Source organism: Dipodomys merriami, unplaced genomic scaffold, assembly GCF_024711535.1.
Source record: "Dipodomys merriami isolate MVZ:Mamm:240054 unplaced genomic scaffold, mDipMer1.0.p SCAF_7, whole genome shotgun sequence".
NCBI classification, from domain to species: Eukaryota; Metazoa; Chordata; class Mammalia; order Rodentia; family Heteromyidae; genus Dipodomys; species Dipodomys merriami.
In genome coordinates, this window is record NW_027206290.1 from 66,472,457 (window position 1) to 66,493,577 (window position 21,121).

The following is a 21,121-nucleotide window of genomic DNA, read 5'->3' on the forward strand; positions in this document are numbered from 1 at the left end:
CATACTTTACAACAGTCACTTTAGAAAGCTGTCATTCCAGTAAAACAGGAAGCCTAAAATAGGTCAGTCATGGTCCAGGCATGTATTGAGGCAGAATGAAATCCTTACTTTAAAAATAACCAGCTCAAAAAAGATCTGGAGGCATGGTTCAATGGTAGAGCTTCTTCCTAGCAAGCATAAGACCCTGAGTTTAAACCCCAGTAGCACCAAAAGAAAAAGAATTATTTGAAGGTATTAAATTTTCTCTGTATGGACTCCACTGTGGTTCAGAGAGGCCTAGAAATGTACCTCAAGCCCAAAGGATTTTGAATTCAGGAAATTTTACACTAGCCCCCAAACCAACCTTGCACCAGAACATTAAGAGACTTTAAGCTCACCACATGCCAGGCACACCCATGAGTTGGATGTTGTAATGATCCTCATTTTATGGATAGGAAATTAAAGACTTGCTGACTTGCCTATTGTCGTGGCATCTTCCTTAGAACCTACTTATTACCATAGAGCTTTCTCTGATTTACTACCCTTTTTGCTGATGATTTTTTTTTTTCAGAATTCAAGGCCTTGAGTTTGCTAGGTAAGCCTTCTACCCCTTCTACCCCAAAAGCCCTTTTTGTTTCAGGTTATTTGTTAGATAAAGTCTAGCTTTTTTTCCCCAGGTTTGTCTGGGATGGTGATCTTCCTGTCTATGAAGTACCATACTTGTCTTATTTGTTCACATAGGGTCTTTTTTTAAAAAAATTATTGTAAAGGTGATGTAAAGGGTACAGTTACGTAAGTCAAGTGTTGAGTACATTTCTTTCTTAAAGTTATAATTTTTAATACAATTTTTACATTTCTGGTATAGTTCATTCAATATATACAGTATAGAAGACATACAAAGCCAGGAAGACAATAGAACAGCCTCCTTATAAAACACCTAAAAGTACTTTGTTCTCATTGTTTATTCATGACAGATACCTGTCACATTCTTTTGATATTCTAAATTGTTACACAAAACCTTAAAAAAGCTTCATATAAAAACACTTTCCTTTTTATCAGGGCTCTCAAATTAAATACTAAATGTTCTTTATACCAACGTAGTTACAGTTTTTAATGGCTGCCATACCTAAAAGTTGGTAAGTCAATTTTTATATAACTTTTAAAGTATACATTCTGCAGGTATAAAACTTTTAAAAAGGGGCTGGGAAGGTGGCTCAGTGGTAGAGCGCTTGCCTTGTATGCATGAGGCCCTGGGTTCGATTCCTCAGTACCACATAAGCAAAAAGAAAAAAGCCGGAAGTGGTGCTGTGGCTCAAGTGGTAGAGCGTTAGCCTTGAGCTGAAGAGCTGAGGGACAGTGCCCAGGCCCAGAGTTCAGGCCCCATGACCAGACCCCCCCCAAAAAAACTTTGAAAAAATACATTCAATTTAATTTTTTAAAACTTTCTAAATTTACATTTTAAACACTGCTCTGATTGCTATAATAGCTAGTTTATAGATAGCCAAAATAAGTTAATTTTTAAAAATCAACAATAGTACATTTCTTTTTGAACAGTGTCACTCCTGCTTCATTCTCAGATAGGGTCTTATTAACTTTTGTCCCAGGCTGGCTTTGAACTACAACCCTGCCCTCATCTCCACCTGCCGAGTAGAGCACCATTTGTGAGCATGTACACCAAGCAAGCACAAGGCCCTGAGTTCAAGCGCTAATACCAGTATTTAAAAAAAAAGAGGGAGAGGGGCTGGGAAGGTGGCTCAGTGATAGAGCGCTTGCTTGCATGCATGAGGCCCTGGGTTTGATTTCTCAGGACCATATAAGCAGGAAAAAAAAAAAGCCGGAAGTGGTTCAAGTGGTAGAGTGCTAGCCTTGAGCTGAAGAGCTGAGGGACAGTGCATAGGCCCAGAGTTCAGGCCCTACGCCTGGACCCAAAAAAATTTCTAAAAAAAAGAAAAAGAAAAACTCTAAAAAAAAAAAAAAAGAAAGAAAGAAAAAAGAGCCAGGAGAGAGCAAGAGAAGGGGAGGCAGTGTCCAAAAAGAAATATACTGTTTACCTGACTTATATAACTGTAACTTCTCAGTATAGCACCTTTATAATAGCAATTTAAAAATCTAAGCTGGGGAAGTGGCGCTGTAGATCAAGTGGTAGAGCGCTCACCTTGAGCTGAAGAGCTGAGGGACAGCACCCAGGCCCAGAGTTCAAGCCCCACGACCGACCCAAAAAAAAAAAATCTAAGCTGGGCGCCGGTGGCTTATGCCTGCAATCCTAGCTACACGGGAGGCTGAGATCTAAGGGCTGTTCAAAGCCAGTCTGGGCAATGTCCGGAAATTCTTATCTCCAATTAACCACCAGAAAACTGTAAGTTGTGCTGTGGCTCAAGTGGTAGAGCACTTGCCTTGAGCTGAAGAGCTAAGGGACAGTGCCCAGGCCCAGAGTTCAAGCCCCATGACCTCCCCCTAAAAAAAAAAAAAAAAATCTAAATTAAAAAAAAAAAAAAAAGAATCTACTTGTGTGTGGCCTGGGAGTTAGATCAGTGGTCCAGCAGGTGCTTTTCTTTTTTTTAATTGTGAGAATACCATACAGAGGAGTTACAATTACATGGGCAAGATAACGAGTACATTTCTTATCAAGCATTGTTGCCTACTCGTTGTTTCCCCTTTTCATCCCAAACAGGTGCTTTTATAGAGAACCTTCCTACCATGTCTCTGAGTAGGTTGAATATTATAGGATCTCAAGAGGATAAACCTCCATGGTTCAGAGTTTGAATTGTAGTCACTCAAAATTCAGTACTTCTATGCTACCAATTAGAAAGAGAAGTTTATATCAAGAAAAAAATTCAATGCTTTCTATTTTATTTATTTAGTCAGTCGTGGGGCTTGAACTCTGGGCCTGGGCACTGTTCCTGAGCTCTTCAGCTCAAGGCTATCACTCTACTGCTTGAACCACAGCACCAATTCTGGTTTTCTGGGGTTTATTGGAGATAAGAATCTCACAGACTTTCCTGCCCAGGCTGGCTTTGAACTGCAGTCCTCAGATCTCAGCCTCCTGAGTAGCTAGAATTATAGGCATGAGCCACGGGTACCTGGCTTAATGCCTTCTAATAGCTTTTTGTTTTGTTTTGTTTTTTTTGAGTCTACTGTAGTTTGAATCCAGGACTTCGTGCTTATTAAATAAGGTAGAGCCCTATCTACTACTGAACCATGCCTCCAGCCCTTTTTTGAGCTGGTTATTTTAAAGTAAGATTTCCATTCTACCTAGATGTGTGCCTAGACTATGATCTACCCATTTTAGGCTTCCTCTTAGGGCTAGGATGACAAACACACACTACTGTACCCAGCTTCTTTCCACTGAAATGGAGTCTCAGGGCTTCCCAATTTCAGCCTCCAGTGATGACAAATATATGCCACCATACTCAGCTATGGATTAAAAAGGGGTCTTGCAGCATTTTCTGCTGGGAATAGTCATGAGCTGTGATCTTCCCAACCTCAGCATCTCAATTTCTAATAACTTATTGAATATTTTTATTATCTTTAACTAGTTACATAAAAGAGTTGCCATTCAACAAAGCAGTTTATGAATACAATGCCTCTTGATCAATATCACCCCTTTGACATTCTCACACACCCTCCCAACTCACCCTTTCTCTCACTTAATTTTTAGGATATGTATTAATTTTTGCCACTTAGGAAAGCAGTTTATGTATACAAGGTGTCTTGATCTGTGTCATCCCTTCAACATTTACCCCCTTCAGCCCACCTTTTCCCTTATTCTAATAACTTTTATGTACTTTATTTTTTAGTTTACCTTGTTTGAAGACTGAACATTTTCCTTTAATTTAAAAACTAAATAAATAAATATCTTATGACTACTCCATTAAGCAGAGTTGTACTGATTTCTATCTGGTACCCTGTGCTTTTCCAGGAACTTACTTATAACTGACTGTTGATTTATTTTCTTTTTTTTTTAATTTAATTTAATTTTATTTGTGAACATACTGTACAGAGGAGTTACAATTACATGGGCAGGATAATGCATACATTTCTTACCAAGCATTGCAGCCTCCTCCTTTGTTTACCCTTCACATCCCTTCCCAGCCTCCCCCCTCCCCCCCAATCCCAATCCTTCTCCTTTCCCCCCCTTCCCCCGCGCCCCCCCCCCCCGCCCCGCACAGACGTTGTAAAGCTCGTTTTGGACATGACAACTTGTACTTCTCATTGTTGCAACAGGTCCACCTGTATCCTTAAACAACTGGTTTTTCCCCATCTCCTCCACAAGTTATACTGACATCAAATATAGTGAAAGCAGGGGTTATACTGTGGGGGAGGGATTGATTTATTTTCTTATGTGCAGATGACTTAAATACCACAGACCTATTCAAATTATCAACAATTCTTCTCTTTATTTAAAGAGCAGCTTTTCCCCGCTTAGGGTCACTATGGCTCCTTATTTCAGGATATTTTCTTTTTTTTGAGGGGGGGAGGGGATCTGGTCTTGGGACCTGAACTCTGGGCCTGGGCGCTGTCCCTCAGCTCTTCAGCTCAAGGCTAGCTAGCACTCTACCACTTGAGCCACAGTGCCACTTCCGGCTTTTTTCTTTTTACTTATGTGGTGCTGAGGAATCAAACCCAGGGCCTCATGCATGCAAGGCAAGCGCTCTACCACTGAGCCACCTTCCCAGTCCTATTTTCTTGATTATCATATAGATCCAACATTCCCAAGGTAGATTCTTCAGTATTCAGTGCTGTTTTCTAAAATGTCATGACAGTTTCAGAATAAAATAAACATTGATTAATTTTAATTATAAAAATACAGTTTGTTGGGCTAGGAATGTGGCTTAGTGGTGAGTACTTGCCTAGCATGCATGAAGCCCTGGGTTCAATTCTCAATACTACATACACAAAAAAACCCAAAAGTGGTGCAGTGGCTCAAGTGGTGGAGCACTAGCCTTGAGCAAAAAGAAGCTTAAGGACAGTGCCTAGGCCTTGAGTCTAAGCCCTAGGACTGGCAAAAACAAAAATACAACCAAAAGTGAAAGAAAATAAAATAACATATAAAAAATACAGTTCTTTTTCAAGGTTGGAAGAAAGTAAAGGGCTATAATATGATATGGAATCCTCAATTGGATCTTGGAACACAAAGGTGGGTGTCAGTGGCTCACACCTATAATCCTAGTTACTCAGGAGGCTGAGATCTGAGGATCGAAGTTCAAAGCTAGCTCTGGCAGGAACATCCATGAGACTCTTATCTCCAGTTAACCACCAAAAAACCAGAAGTGGTGGTGTCTCAAGTGGTAGAACACTAGTCTTGAGCTGAAGAGCTTAGGGACAGTGCCCAGGCCCAGTTCAAGCCCCACAACTGACAAAAAAAAAATCTTAGAACCCAAAATGAGTATCAATGAATGAGTTGATGACATTTGAATAAAGCCTATATATTTTAGTTTATAAAAGTATATCAATTTTGCTTCCCTGTCATGACTGTGCTTATGTAATATTTCATTTAATGTTAGGTGAATGTAGGTGAAAAGTATAGCAATTCTTGTACTTTTCTGTATACCTAAAGTTAGTGTGTGTGTGTGTGTGTGTGTGTGTGTGTGTGTGTGTGTGTGTGTGTGTGTGTGTGTGTGTGTGTGTGTGTGTGTGTGTGTGTGTGTGTGTGTGTGTGTGTGTTTATGCATGTGCCTGTCCTATGGCTTGAGCTCAGAGCCTGGGCATTGTACCTGAGTTTTTTTGTTCAAAGCTAGTGTTCTACTTCTGGCTTTTTGGTGGTTTACTGGAGATTAAGAGTCTCATGGACTTTCCTGCCTGGTCTTGCTTCAATCTACAATTTTCAGATCTCAGCCTCCTAAATTAGTTAGGATTATAAGTGTGAGGTACTGGGGGCCCTAAACCTAAAATTATTTAAAAGTAAAAAAAATGGGGGGCTGGGAATGTAGCTTAATGGTAGAGTGCTTTGCCTAGCATACATGAAGCCCCAGGTTCAATTCCTCAGTACCGCATAAACAGAAAAAGCTGGAAGTGGTGCTGTGGTTCAAGTGATAGAATGCTAGCTTTGAGCACAAAAATCTCAGGAACAGCACCTAGGCCCAGAGTTCAAGCCTCTAGGACTAGAGAAAAAAATCTGTACATGATATAGTTATAAATGTGCTTATGACATTTTGAATCTTTTTTCACTGTTTAAACCTAAACCAAACCAATATGATAAAAAAAAAAAAAAGAAAGAAAGAATTTACCTGAACATTTAATGTAGAATCTTTTCAATACAAGGCTTTTACTTAATGATTATTTTAACTTAAGCAAAAGTTTTAACTCTTTTGCTTTGGAAATCATGACAAAAACCCCAAGTATGTTCATTTTTCTGAAATGTGAAGCCCAAGCCATAGAATCCATCAAGAGAGCACTAAAGAGATCATATGTCCAATCTACCAATTAAATGAGATGTATAACCTTATATTTTGTTTTCTAAAGTAAATTATGCAATAATTGAGAACAAGAAGCTCAGTCAAAATGTATAAGTAGTGCTGCCAGCTACTTATGATAGTATATTTTTCTTAGTTTACTTCTTCAGGATCTAATGTCAACTCTAAATCTGTATTTCAGATAATTCATAGCTCTGACTTGGTGAAGGGCCACTGTGTGGCTTAAAGCAGAGGTTAATTATTCTTTCTGCTGTTTCTACTGTTTGTTGATTTAGCTGCTCACTAAAACAGCCTTGCCTAGTCCAACCAGGTCCTTTTTCAAAATTTCTAATCTAATGCCAAGACCAAAAGAGGTCAAAGAAACAAAACAGATTTTCCAGGGAATCCAGACTACACATTAGTATTCCTCAAGTTCCTACCTCTGAATAAAAAGAAATCCTACAAAATAAAAAAATTTAAATTGAGTTGGTAATGAGTAAAAACATCTATTTCCCTTAAGAAACACATTTTCTAAAAACTTGTGTGTTACTATGAAACTGGTAGCTCCCTTAGTATGGTAAATGCAGGGTGGGGGAATGGATAAATGGATATCTCAACTATACACAATTCTGTTTACTCAAGTAGCAATATTATTAGATTAAAGATGAGACAAGGGTATCCAGCACTAACAGCTTTTATCATTATTCTAGATAAGAGACAACTCTAGGAAGAAGGAATTAAAGTTATCTCCTTTTCTGGCAGTACTGGGGTTTGAACTCAGAGCCTTGTGCTTAGTAGGCAGGTACTCTATCCCTTGTGCCACACTTCCTGCACCTTTTTGCCTTGGCTATTTTAAAGATAAGATCTTGCTTTATGCTTGGGCTAACCTGGCTATAATCCTCTTACATTTCCCTGTGTCACTGGGGATGCCCAGACATTGATTGAGATGGAATCTCATGAACTATACCTGAGTTAACTTTGAACTTCAATCTGACTCCCAAGATACTAGCTAAGATTACAGGCTTGAGCCACTGCACCTGGCTAAAATGTAAAACAGTTACCTAGCAAGTATCAGGCTCTGAGTTCAATCCAAAGGAATGGAAAGGGAAAGGGAAAAATTACCTCTTTAAGCAAATGCTAATCCAAGAAAGATAGTTATAGAATATTTATGAGATCTTTAGTAATCCTTGTGGCAATTTTTCTTCACTAGATCTATCAAGAAAAGGCCAGGATTTTCAACCAAGTCTCATTTTTATTTTTCTGTTTCAACAGGAATTAGCTTCTCCTATACACACTCTGTCTCAGAAAAAGACAAACCTTGTCAGGGCTTTTTTTAATGTGTCTTTATTAGATTTATAGATTTAAGAAGAATTGACATCTTTGTAATATTTAGTGTTCACAACCAAGAAGATGATATGTCGAGGTTTTCATATCTTCTCTCATCTCTCATATTTTATTTTTGTATATGATTAGTAAATATTATTTCTTGTTGTTTTTCCAGTAGAATTCTTTTTTTTCTGTTGTCTGCAAATAATGCTCATTTTAATTCCTTTTTTTTGGAATCAGGTTGCTTTTTCTGAAGAGTTAGAAAAGATACAAGCACGTATCAGGTGTAGATTAGCTAGGTATAGATTATTTAAAAATTATACTGGTTTGTTTTCATTATCCCTTTCTGTATTAATCTCAGTAATTGAGTAGATTAATAGTAAATACCAAAAATAAATACAGTTTGTACTGGCAACTAGCAGCACTTACCAAAGTTTTAAGCATTAACATTTTTTCTGTGCTTTGTATCTATATAAGAACTAAGAGCTGGCAAACCATTAACAAAGAATAAAATCCACCTGTAAAGTAAGGCTCACTGGCTACCCAACAAACTTGAGATGTTAAAAGTAAACATCACAGGTAATAGAGAGTATTGAGTAGCATATGCATTGCTCTGCTGTTGTTTTGATTTCTTTTTTTTTTTTTTTTTTGGTCCGGTCGTGGGGCCTGAACTCTGGGCCTGGGCACTGTCCTTCAGCTCTTCAGCTCAAGGCTAGTGCTCTACCACTTGAGCCACAGCACCACTTCCGGCTTTTTTCTTTTTGCTTATGTGGTGCTGAGGAATGGAACCCAGGGCTTCATGCATGCAAAGCAAGTGCTCTACCACTGAGCCATCTTCCCAGCCCCTTGATTTCTTTTGTTGTAAGGAAAACATGTTGTTTTGTTGAAGAACAAAATTCAGCTTTTTTCTAAAATAAAGCAGGATTCTCTTATACCCCAAGACTATCTCATGTTGAAATGGACACTGCTCTTTGCTCCTGTTACTTTTCACTGCCTTTGTGTGATTGCAGCAACAAAGTTTAACTTGAGTGTATTTTTCTTCTTCTTTTTTTTTTTTTTTTTTTTTTTGGTCAGTCATGGGACCTGAACTCTGGGCCTGGGCGCTATCCCTCAGCTCTTCAGCTCAAGGCTAGTACTCTACCACTTGAGCCACAGTGCCACTTCCTGCTTATGTGGTGCTGAGGAATCGAACCCAGGGCCTCATGCATACAAGGCAAGCACTCTACCACTGAGCCATCTTCCCAGCCCCGTATTTTTCTTCTTTACAATTTGTCTTCCATTTCATCTTCCTTCTATTTCAGCATTACTCTGTGTGTGTGTGTGTGTGTGTGTGTGTGTGTGTGTGTGTGTGTGCGCGCGCGCGCGCACGTGCGTGTGTGTGTGTGTGTGTGTGTGTGTGTGTGTGTGTGTGTGTGTGTGTGTTTCCTTTTCTTGGTGGTATACACCTCTAATCCCAGTACCCAGGAAGCTGAGGCAGAATGATTTCAAATGATTTCAAATTCAAGGCCAGTCTGGGCTACAGAGAGAGTTTCAGTAATAAGATCCTATCTCCAAACAAGAAAAAAAGAAAAAGGAAAGAAGCCTGTGCTCATTCAGTTGCAAAACTGTGAACCAAATAGAAGCTAATAGTTAAATACTAATAAATAGATTGTAAAAATTATATTGCATTTCCCCATGTGCCTGAGATAGGAGGTCAAATTTAAATCCCTACGGTCATCAAAATGAAGTTTCATTGAGATCTAATGGGATTTACATAGAAATGGAAAAAAACTTTATAAAACTGATACAGAGATTAATTACTGGGATTATATCAGAGTAAAAGTAGAACACAAAAGTGGGGATAATACCAATAATCCCAGCACTTGGGGAAGAAAGGCAGGATTGTGACTTTGAAGCCAGTCTGAGCTACATAACAAGATACTTAAAAAAAATTTAACTACAAATTTTATCTACAAAATATCATAGGGGAGGGCTAGGAAGGTGGCTCAGTGGTAGAGCGCTTACCTTGCATGCCTGAAGCCCTGAGTTCCACTCCTCAGCACCACATAAGCAAAAAGAAAAAAGCTGGAAGTGGCTCTGTGGCTCAAGTGGTAGAGTGCTAGCCTTGAGCTGAAGAGCTGAGGGACAGCGCCCAGGCCCAGAGTTCAGGCCCCACGACCGGACCCAAAAAAAAAAAAAAAAATCATAGGGGAATTTTAATTACTATGTTAAAACTATCAATTTGGAGAGATTATTTTTTCTATATTGAGTTTTCATGAACATAATCTGCATCTACATTCATTTAAATCTTACTTGATTCCCTTAGTCAGGAATTTATACTTTTCAGCATAAAAGACCTATATGTGTCTTAATAAGTTTATTTCATATATTTCTGTTTTACAACTTTATATATTTTAATTTCATCATTCATGTTCATTATTAACTTTAGATGTTTGTTTTTAAATACTGAAACTTTGCTAAACTCACTTATCCTAGGAGTTTTTTTGTGTTTTGTTTTGTTTTTAAGATTCTTGGTGTTTTTGTTTTATGTAGACAATGATATCGGCAAATGAGGCAGTTTAATTTCTTCCTTTCTGATATGTATGACTTTTATTCCTTTTCTACCTATTGCACTGACTAGAACTCCCAGAACTATGTTGAATAAGAGTGGTGAAAGCAGATATCCTGCCATGTTCCCGATCTTAGGGGGGTAAGTATTCAGTCTTTCACCGTTAAGAGTAATGTTAGCTGTCCAGCTTTTGTTGTCATTGTTTAGTTGGATTTTATTTGTTGTCTTTCGTTGAGGCTTCTTATCAAATCAAGTTCTTTTCTATTCCAGGCTGCCCTGGAACTTGAGATCATCTTGCTCTAGTTTCCGAAATGCCAAGATTACAGGCCAGGGATACCATGCCCAACTTCTGGGAATTTTTAATTATAAGTCAGTATTAAATTTGCCAGATGCTTTTTATGAATCATTTGATATGACCATGTGATTTTTTTTCATCTATCACTGTTTAATATGATAGATTACATATTTAAATTAAACCAGGCTTGCATTCCTGGAATCACCCCTGCTGCGTCAGAAAACACCCAAGCCTACAGCTTTCTTCTAATGGATTCAATTTCTCTAATAGTTGTACTTATTCAAATTATCTTTTATGTTGATAGTTGTACTTATTCAAATTATCTTTTATGTTGGATAAGTTGTAGTGGTTTGTGTTTCTTAGAAAGTGTTCTGCTTTATGTGATTAAGTTTATATCTGTATGCATATGTATATTCCTGTGTACATATATATCCTTTTGTTGTTGTTGTTGTTGGTCGTAGGGCTTGAACTCTGGGCCTGGGCCCTGTCCTTCAGCTCTTCAGCTCAAGGCCAGAGCCCTATTGCTCAGCCACAGCGCCACTTCGTTTTTTCTACTAGTTTATTAGAGATAAGAGTCTTACAGACTTTCCTGCCTGAGCTGGCTTTGAACCGTGATCCTCAGATCTCAGCCTCCTGAGTAGATAGGATTACAGGCTTGAGCCACCAGTGCCCGGCTTCATATATATCCTTTTGATGTCTGTAGAGTCTATGATGATAGTATGTACAGAACCTTTGATAATTTATATCTTCTCTCTCATTTTCTTGATTTCTTTTGTTCATATTTATCATTGTTTATTTGTTGGTTTGTTTTAATTGCACTGTGGAGATCGAATCCGGGGACTTCATCCATGCTAGAAAAGCACTCTACCACTGAGCTATACCCCTAGCTGCTCTTTTGTTTTTTCTTTGTCATTCTTCCTAGCGATTTTTCAGTGTTATTGATCTTTTCAAGCCATAACTCAGCCATTTTTTCTCATTGATTTTTCTCTATTGTTTTCATATTTTCAGTTTTACTGGTTTCTGCTTTTTCTTATTCTTTATTATTTACTGCTTGACCTGCATCTCTTTTTTTTTTTTTTTTAGGTTCTTGATGTAAGATTGAATTGAGACTTTTTAGTGCTATGAATTTCCCTTTTAGTACTGCTTTAACCTGTTTTCCACAAATTATGATACATTCTATTTTCATTTCTAATCACTTTTGTGTTTGTTGTTTTGTTTTACCTTGAGACTTTTTAACCCATGGAAGTATGGGTTAAAAAGTATGTTGATTCATTTCCAGATATTTGGCCATTTTTTCTTATTAATTTTCTGTTACTGATTTCCAGTTTGATTTCATATGTGCAGTAATACAATCTATATGATTTCATTTTTTTAAGTTTGTTGAAAATATATTTTATGATTGAAGATACAGTTTTTCTTTGACACTTGAGGAGATGTGTATTCTGATATTACTAAGTGGAGTACTATGTAAATTTTTATTTCCTGGAGCTGATTGTCTAATTTTTCTTTATCCTTGCTAGCTTTCTATGTAGTTGTTTCATCAAGTGTTGAGAGAGGTGTTTTGCTCCTTGTTTAATTTGTTTGTTGTTGTTGTTGTTGTCTTTGGGGTCAAGATCTCACTATATAGCACAAACTGGTCTTGAATTTGCAATCCCTTGTCTCTACCTCCTGATTGCTGTGATGCAGACATGTTCCCACCACACCTATCAAGAGAAGGTTTTTAAGTCTACAGGTTTAATTGTGGATTTGTCTATCAGTCTATCAGTTTTTACTTCACTTTGTAGCTCTTTTGCTTTGTGCACACAAATTTATGCTTTCATTCTTTGACCATTTTATTATTATGTAATATCCCTTTCTCTGGTAATTTTATTTGTTCTGAAGTCTACTTTAAGTATATGCACCCCTGCTTTCTTTTGGTTAATGTTTTCCTCTGTCAACTTGCCTGTATCATTTTTTTTTTTTTGCAGGGGGAGGGAGAGGGGGGAAGAAGGGGTTTGGTTGTGGGGCTTGAACTCTGGGCCTGGGCGCTGTCCCTCAGCTCTTCAGCTCAAAGCAAGTGCTCTACCACTTGAGCCACAGCGCCACTTCCAATTTTCTGGTGGTTAATTGGAGATAAGAGTCTCACAGACTTTCCTGCTCAGGCTGGCTTTGAACCACAATCCTCAGATCTCAGCCTCCTGAGTAGCTAGGATTACATGTGTGAGCCACTGGCACTCAGCGCCTGTATCATTTTTGGGGGGGAGGGGTCCGGTCATGGGGCCTGAACTCTGGGCCTGGGCGCTGTCCCTCAGCTCTTCAGCTCAAGGCTAGTGCTCTACCACTTGAGCCACAGCGCCACTTCTGGCTTTTTGCTTTTTGCTTATGTGGTGCTGAGGAATCGAACCCAGGGCCTCAGGCATGCAAGACAAGTGCTCTACCACTGAGCCACCTTCCCAGCCCCTGTATCATTATTTTTGAAGTGAGTTACATGCAGGCAGTATTATTAGATCATGGATTTTTGTTTGTTTGTTTGTTTGTGTGTGTGTCCTTTCAGGCAGTATTGGGATTTAAACTCAGGGCCTTATGCTTGTTAATTTGCTTGCTTGGCTGGCAGTCTACCACTTGAGCCACCTCTCTATCCCAGGTTTTTGATGGTTCTTTCAAAGGAGTCCCTTGGTCTTTTCTGTCTGGGCTGGCTTCAAACCATGTTCTTTAGTGTCTCCGCTGGGATTATAGGCATGAGCTACCTGTGCCCAGCTTTGGGCCATGTTTTTCATCTACTCTGCCAATTATGGTGTTTGCTTGTCATATTTGAAGCATTTGTATTTAATGTAATTATCAGTATGTTAACTTTTAAGCATATTATTCTGTATTCTTTATTTTGTTTCTCAGTTACTTGATAATTGCTCAAGTCAGTTCTGTTTTTTGTTTTGGGTTTTTTGTTGTTGTTCTTGTTGTTGTTGTTTTTAATCAGTCATAGGGCTTGAACACAAGGCCTGGGCACTGTCCCTAAGCATTTTTGCTCAAAGCTAGCACTTTACCACTTTGAGCCACAGCTCTACTTCTGGTTTTCTGGTGGTTACTTGGAGATAAAGAGTCTCACAGACTTTCTTACCTGTTCTGGCTTCAAACCGTGATCCTCAGATCTTAGTTTTCTGAGTAACTAGGTGTACAGGTATGAACCCCCAGCGTCTGGCTCAATTCTGACTTTTCTGGAGTGTTTTGGTTGTATCTCTATATGGTTTTCTTAGTAATGATACAGATAAAGTGTAATGGTGTTATTATTTTACTAGCTCAAGTAAAGAACAAAAATTATACCTCCCTTTCATATCTCTTAACCTTCTCTTATTACAAAATACTTTTCTTAAATCTATTCTCTACATATGTCTTGATTTCTTTAGATGATGTAATTTTAATTTTTTTTCTTTAGCCATCAAACAACTTAGAAAACTGAAAAGAAGGAAAATTAATTTTCATTGATCAATTTTTTTTTTTTTTTTTTTTGTCAGTTGTGGGGGCTGAACTCTGGGCCTGGGTGCTGTCCCTCAGCTCTTCAGCTCAAGGCTAGCGCCCTACCACTTGAGCCACAGCGCCACTTCTGGCTTTTTTCTGCTTATGTGGTGCTGAGGAATTGAACCCAGGGCCTCATGCATGCAAGGCAAGCGCTTTACCACTGAGCCAACTTCCCAGCCCCTGATCGATTTTTTTGCTTACTGTCTTTTTCCTTCTTTCTTGATGATTCCCATCATTTCCTTTCTGTTAAGATAACTTTCCTTATTTTCCAGTGCTGGTGCTTGGTCTCAGGGCCTCTTGGTCTCACCTTTTTCAGCTCAAGGTTGGCACACTACCACTTGTGCCACACCTCCATTTCCCTATTAAGATAACTTTCTTGAGTCAATCTTTCAGAGTAGGTCTTCTGGTCATAGTTTCCTTTGTTTTCCTTTCTAGAGAACCTTGGTATCTAAATGTATATGGTTTCATGGTCTGTTGGGAAAACCACTAATGCTCAGTTTAAGCACAATTAATGATGATGGAAGACTGTATCAACTGAGCTGCATGATGCTCATAAGAGACTCCATCTCCAAAACAACTAGCAAAAAGCTGGGCTACAAGCATGGCTCAATTGATAGAACACCAGCTTAGCAAGTATGAAGTCCTGAGTTGAAATCCCTATACTTATAAATAACAATAATAGGGGCTGGGAAGGTGATTCAGTGGGAGAGCGCTTGCCTTGCATGCATGAGGCCCTGGGTTCAATTCCTCAGCACCACATAAAGCAAAAAGCCGGAAGTGGTGCTATGCCTGAAGTGGTAAAGCGCTAGCCTTGAGCTGAAGAGCTGAGGGACATCGCCCAGGCCGAGTTCAGGCCCACAACTGGAAACTCCCCCAAAAAAGTAACAATAATAAATATAATAACTTCACAAATAACTCAAATTGTCTGTACATATTTCACCAATTGGTTCCAAGATTTTTTCCCCTTTGTCTTTGTTTTCCAGAGTTTTACTAGAATGTGCTTTAATATTGATTCCTTTGGTTTTATTCTGTCTGGAATTTGCTCAGCTTTTTGAATTTATACATTTTATGAAATTTGAGATTTTTTTCCTAGCTATTTCTTTGAGTGCTTTTTCAGCTCTTCCTTTTCTTTTCTCCTAGTAATCCAGTGGCATGAGTATTAAATTTCTCATGGATCTCTTTTTTCATTCAACCTGTTTTCTCTCTTTTGTTCCATTTCATTGATGCCTTCCTCCTTCCTCTCTATTCAACTATTGAGCTCGTCCTAAGTTTCATTCAATTCTGTTCTTAAATTCTATAATTTTCACTTTTTTTTTTTTTGTCAGTCTTGGGGGCTGAACTCTGGGCCTGGGCACTGCCCCTCAGCTCACGGCTAGCACTCTACCACTTGAACCATAGTTCCATTTCCAGATTTTTCTGCTTATGTGTGAGGAATTGAACCCAGGGCCTCATGCATGCAAGGCAAGCACTCTGCCCCTGAGCCACCTTCCCAGCCATTTTTTTTTGTTTGTTTGTTTTCTACATGCTAAGACTTAATATTTTCACGTTTCAATTATGTTTATAATTGCTTTTGAAACATTTTTCTCATGGCTGCTTTAACAGCTTTGTCAGGTAACTGACCTTATCATTAATGTTGGCATCTATTGTTTTTTTCTTATTCAGTTTGTGATCTTTCTAGTTCTTGGTTTGATCAGTAAGTTTGGTTGAAACCTGGACATTTTGTGTACAACAGGACTCTAGATTATATTTAAACCTCTGTGTTAGCTAGTTTCACCAGTCTGACAGTAAAAAGAATGGAGGTATAATACTGTCTTTGCTTGATATGTTCTGTTTAGACATCTTCCCTCCTAGACAAAATACATAGACTTACAAGATGTAGAAAATACAAATGAATAATAAGAACAGGAACATAGATGCTGCAGCATATACATTACACAGGTAATGTTAGAAACATAAAGGATATTTTAAATCTGAAGAGTACTTCAGAGAAGTGAGGCCAAGAATTAAGAGCTAAAGTTTAAGAAAGAAGAAAATATCACCAAACATGAAAATGTAAAATGAGGTCTGAGTACATACTTGTCATCCCACCTGCTCTGAAGGTGGAGATCTGGAAGATAGTGGCTTGAGGCCAGTATGATCAAAAGGTTAATAAGATCCCAATAGCTGGTGGCAGTGGTGCACATCTGTCATCCCAGTTACTCACGAGGCCATACAGGATGGTGGCCTGGGGTTGGTCCCTGGCAAAGAGTACTGGGCCCTACCTGAGAAATAACCAAAACAAAAAGGAGCTTGGGGAAGCTAAGAATGTGGCTTAGTGGTAGAGTGCTTGCCTACCATGCATCAAGCCCTGGGTTTAATTCCTCAGTACCACATACACAGAAAAAGCTGGTCTGTGGCTCAAGTGCTAGCCTTGAGAAAAAAGAAGCTCAGAGACAGTGCCCAGGCCCTGATTCAAGCCCCAGGATTGGCAAAAAAAAAAAAAAAGCTTGGGGAACGTGGCTTAAGTGATATAGGCCCTTCTTAGAAACATGAATCTTGAGTTCAAATCCCACTACTCTCCCTAAAAATGGAAAATGAATTGACAATTCTCAGAATATGCTTGAGGAAATATGCGTGTGTGTGTGTGTGTGTGTGTGTGTGTGTGTGTGTGTGTGTGTGTGTGTGTGTGCTGCTACTGGGGCTTGAATTCAGGGCTTCATGCTCTTGCCTGTTTATTTCCCTCAAGACTGGTACTCTGCTAGTTGAGCCATACCTCCACTTCTGGCCTTTTGGCAGTTATTTGGAGTTAAGAGGCTCTCAGATTTATCTTTATAGGCTGGCTTTGAACTTTGATCCTCAGATGTCAGCCTCCTGAGTAGCTAGAATTACAGGTGTGAGCCACCAGCACTCAACTTAGGAAATGAAATAAAAAAAGAAACCAAAAAGGGAACAGGAATGTTTAAACAACTCCAGGCATTGATCATCCTATCTGTCTATTAGTTATGCATGTTTAACAACCAGCAAAGAAATAGGACCATAGATGCTTATGTTTTCCCCTGACATTCTGGAATGAAAAGGTGAATATAATCAAAGAAGACAGACCATGAAAGAAACGAGGTTGTTATGTATTCACTTTGTTCGAATTACTTCCTGGCTTTGTATAGAAGCTTACCTGAAGGAATATTTGAGCTAGGACTTTTGTTCCTCTGGCTGAGGAGACTTGGCCCTATCGGCAGATGCTCTCATATGACTTCATGTATCAGACACGGTGGTACACACCTATAATCCCAACATTCAGGAGGATCAAGTATTTGAGACAAGTCTGGGCTACCTAGTGAGGTGGTGTTTTGTTTTTATTTTTGTGAGTCCTGGGGCTTGACCTCAAGGCCTGGTCTCTATCCGTGACCTTTTTGCTCAAGGCCTAGCACTATCACTTAAGCCACACTTGAACTTCTGGCTTTTTGGATATTTTAGTGAAGATAAGAATCTCACAGACTTTCCTGCTCAAGCTAGCTCAAACTGTGATCCTCAGATCTCAGCCTCCTCAGTAGCTAGGATTATAGACATGAATTATATAGTGAGGTCTGTTTCCAGTGGCTCACGCCTGTAATCCTACCTACTCTAGAGCCTGAGATCTGAGGATTGCAGTTCAAAACCAACCCAGGCAGGAAATCTGTGAGACTCTTATCTCCAATGAACCACCAAAAAGCCAGAAGTGGAGGTGTGACTCGAGTGGTAGATCATTAGCTTTGTGCACAAAAGCTCAGGTCCAGTGCTCAGGCCCTTGAATTCAAGCCCCAGGACCCAAATAAATAAATAAGTCAATCAATCAAAGGTTGTTGATTTTTCCCCCCAAGTTTGGGCATTGAACCCAGAGCTTTTTACAAGTGTGTAATTACTTTAGAAATATACTCAGCCTGAAAAGAAGGTATTCTTTTCTTTTTATTTTTCTTTGTAGTAAACTCTCATGCTTGCTAAACAGATTCTCTACCATTTGAACAATGAACCCAGCCCCCCCCTTTTTTTCCTTTAGTATCTTCACACAACTACACCCAGCTTCTGTTAATTAAAATGGTTTCAGGGACCTTTTGCTTAGTCTGACCTCAAACCACAAACCTTGAAGTCTCTGTCTCCTAAGTAGATAGGATTACAGAAATGAGCTACTACCTCACTTGGTGATGTGATATTGTTCAGGGTACAGGAACTAACCTAAGAAGAATGTGACTACCAAACGTGTTTTGAGAAATGCTGCTGCCACCCTTTAGCTATGGTAGATTAAAGTCAGAGCCTATAAGGATCTAGGTCTGCTCCTCTTTCATCTTCTTTTTTTGGGGGGTGGTCCAGTCGTGGGGCCTGAACTCTGGGCCTGGGCACTGTCCCTCAGCTCTTCAGCTCAAGGCCAGTGCTCTACCACTTGAGCCACAGCACTACTTCCAGCCTTTTTTTGTTCTGCTTATGTGGTGCTGAGGAATCGAACCTAGGGCCTCATATATGCAAGGCAAGCGCTCTACCACTGAGCCACCTTCCCAGCCCCTCTTTCATCTTCCTGATGAGAAATTCTGTGGCTGATACAAGTGCTCAGATTTTCTGGTCTTTGTTTTTGTTTTGTTTTGTAATCAACTACTGATTTGAAATTTGGGCTGAAGCTCAAGATTTTAGAACCTTTGGGTTACATTAGGGGAAACATGGTTTTCATGTCAAAGTATTTATAGTTTGGAGGCTATTGTGAATGGAACTGCTTTCCTGATTTCTTTCTCATCCTGTTCATTGTTAGAAAAGCCACTGATTTTTTTAGTGTTGATTTTATGTTCCACTAGGTTTCCAAAAGTGTTTATCAGATCTAGAAGTTTTTTGGTGGAGTTTCTAGAATTTACAATCATATTATTGACAAATAGGGATAATCTGACTTCTTTCTTCCCTATTTGAATCCTTTATTTCTTTGTACTGTTCTATTGTTCTGACTAGAAATTCTACCACTATATTACTTTAGAGGAATTTTTTTTTCTGTTTTTCCCTGTTTAATGTGATGATGGCTATATGTTATACATAGCTTTAATCGAGTTCAGGTATATTCCTTTATTCATAGTTTCTTCAGAGCTTTTTTATCATAAAAAAAGATGTTGAGGGCTGGGAAGATGGCTCAGTGGTAGAGCGCTTGCTTTGCATGCCTGAGGCCCTGGGTTCGATTCCTCAGCACCACATAAGCAAAAAGAAAAAAGCCGGAAGTGGCGCTGTGGCTCAAGTGGTAGAGCACTAGCCTTGAGCTGAAGAGCTGAGGGACAGCGCCTAAGCCCAGAGTTCAGGCCCCACGACCGGACACACACACACACACACACACAAAAAGATGTTTAGCTGGGTGCCGCTGGCTCACATCTGTGATCCTAGCTACTCAGGAGACTAAGATCTGAGATTGTGGTTCAAAGCCAGTCCAGTCAGGAAAAGCCTTTAAACTCCTATCTCCAATAAACCACCAGAAAACCGGAAGTGGCTCTGTGGGTCAATTGGTAGAGCACTAGCCTTGAGCTGAAGAGCTGAGGGACAGTGCTCAGGCCCAGAGTTTAAGCCCCATGACCAACAACAACAAAAAAAAATTGATGTTGAATTTTGTTCAAAGCCTTTACTGTGTCAACTGAGATGGTCATTTGATTTTTGTTTTCCTATTTATGTAATGTATTAATTTATGAATTTACTATTGATTTACATATATTGAGCCATCCTTGAATCCCTGGAATGAAACCTTTTTAATTTGTTGTTGAATTGTGTTTGTAAGAATTTTTTAACAGTTTTTGCATAATGTTCACCAAGGTGCTTAGCCTTATAATCTGTAACCTGTCTCTTCTCCTTTTGAGCTTTCATTATTCTTTTTTCCTATACTTAGTATTTTAACCATAATGTGTCTAGGGCTGTTTCTTCCCCAGTCTTTCATGTTTGGCATCTGTAAGTCTCTTCCACATGCATGACCCATTTGTTTCTTGAGGTTGAGAAAGTTTTCGGATATATTTCATTGAATAGGTTCTCAGTTATTTTAGTTATATATATCTTCTTTTTTATACCCATGATTCATAGTTTTGGTTTTTTGATGAAGTCCAAGAAATCTTATAAATTCCATTTTTCTGAGGTTTTTTCAATGTCTTTGATTGTTTGATCTAATTCTTCTGCTTTAACTCCTAATATTCTATTTCCAACTTGTTCTGTTATTAGTTAGGCTAGGCTTTCAATTGAGTTTTTATTTGGGCAGTTGAGCACTTCATTTCCAGGATTTCTGTTTGATTTTTGTTTCAAGATTTCTTTGTCTTTATTGAATTCCTCTTTCATCTCTTCTTTATTTCCCTTAGCTGTTTGTTTAAATTCTCTAGTTATATCCTTTTTTAATTCTTTCAGGTATTTATACTTCGGTTCCTTTATTTCATTGATCATCCTTGTTGTTTTATTGAATTCATTGTTTGACCTTTCTTCCTCTTCCTTATCACTTACATCCTTTATTGTGGAGTTGTTGGCTTTTGCAGGAGACATGTTTCCTTTTTCTTAAACTTAGTGATTTTTCACTGGGGTTTACATATCTGGGGCCAAGTTTGTTAGACATTTTTGATCTCCTGGATCCTTTCAGTTGGTGATTTCTCACTTTACTGAAGGCTGGGTAATGGCTGGGTTGTGGTGTGTTTTCCTGTAACTAAATTGCAGGGGTGTGGCTCAATTGTCAAATACTCAAAACCAGTTTAATGTGTACTGCGTGGAAAACTCTTCTCCACTCAGAGTAAGGAAGCTTAGCTAAGAAGCTATTGCAGTTGATAAACCACAGTCTTCTGTTTATGGCAATATCTAATGAAGACCAGTCACTAATATTGCTCCAGTATCTTTAGATGAATGTAGAAGCGATGATGTTATCTTCCTGCTCTAAGAACACCTTAGTGAACCAGTGTGGTCATAGGAAGATGACACTTGTTTATCCTCACTGTTATTTGGTTATATAAGGAAGGAAAAAGTAGTAGCAGAATTTTATAGGAAAGGTTAATGAGGAAGTGGGGTGAGGTAAGTAGAAAAAAATCTAGTTACTGTGTTGGGATAGGGAGAGGAAGACAAAATGAAAATTCAATGTATACACACTTAAAA

The 21,121-nt window shown here is 38.8% G+C and overlaps 1 protein-coding gene across 2 annotated transcripts in view; it reads left to right on the plus strand.

Moving 5' to 3' along the window:
• Rnf24 (ring finger protein 24) overlaps window positions 1-21,121 on the plus strand; it is a 63,396-nt gene that overhangs the window by 19,290 nt on the left and 22,985 nt on the right. The window contains exon 2 of one of the 2 annotated variants that reach the window (XM_070006842.1): window positions 10,318-10,386. The exons of the other annotated variant lie outside the window; for it this stretch is intronic. Within the exon in view, the coding sequence (XP_069862943.1) occupies window positions 10,331-10,386 (56 nt within the window). The 5' untranslated portion in view covers window positions 10,318-10,330. The remainder of the gene's footprint in view (window positions 1-10,317; window positions 10,387-21,121) is intronic. 2 annotated transcript variants of the gene reach the window in all.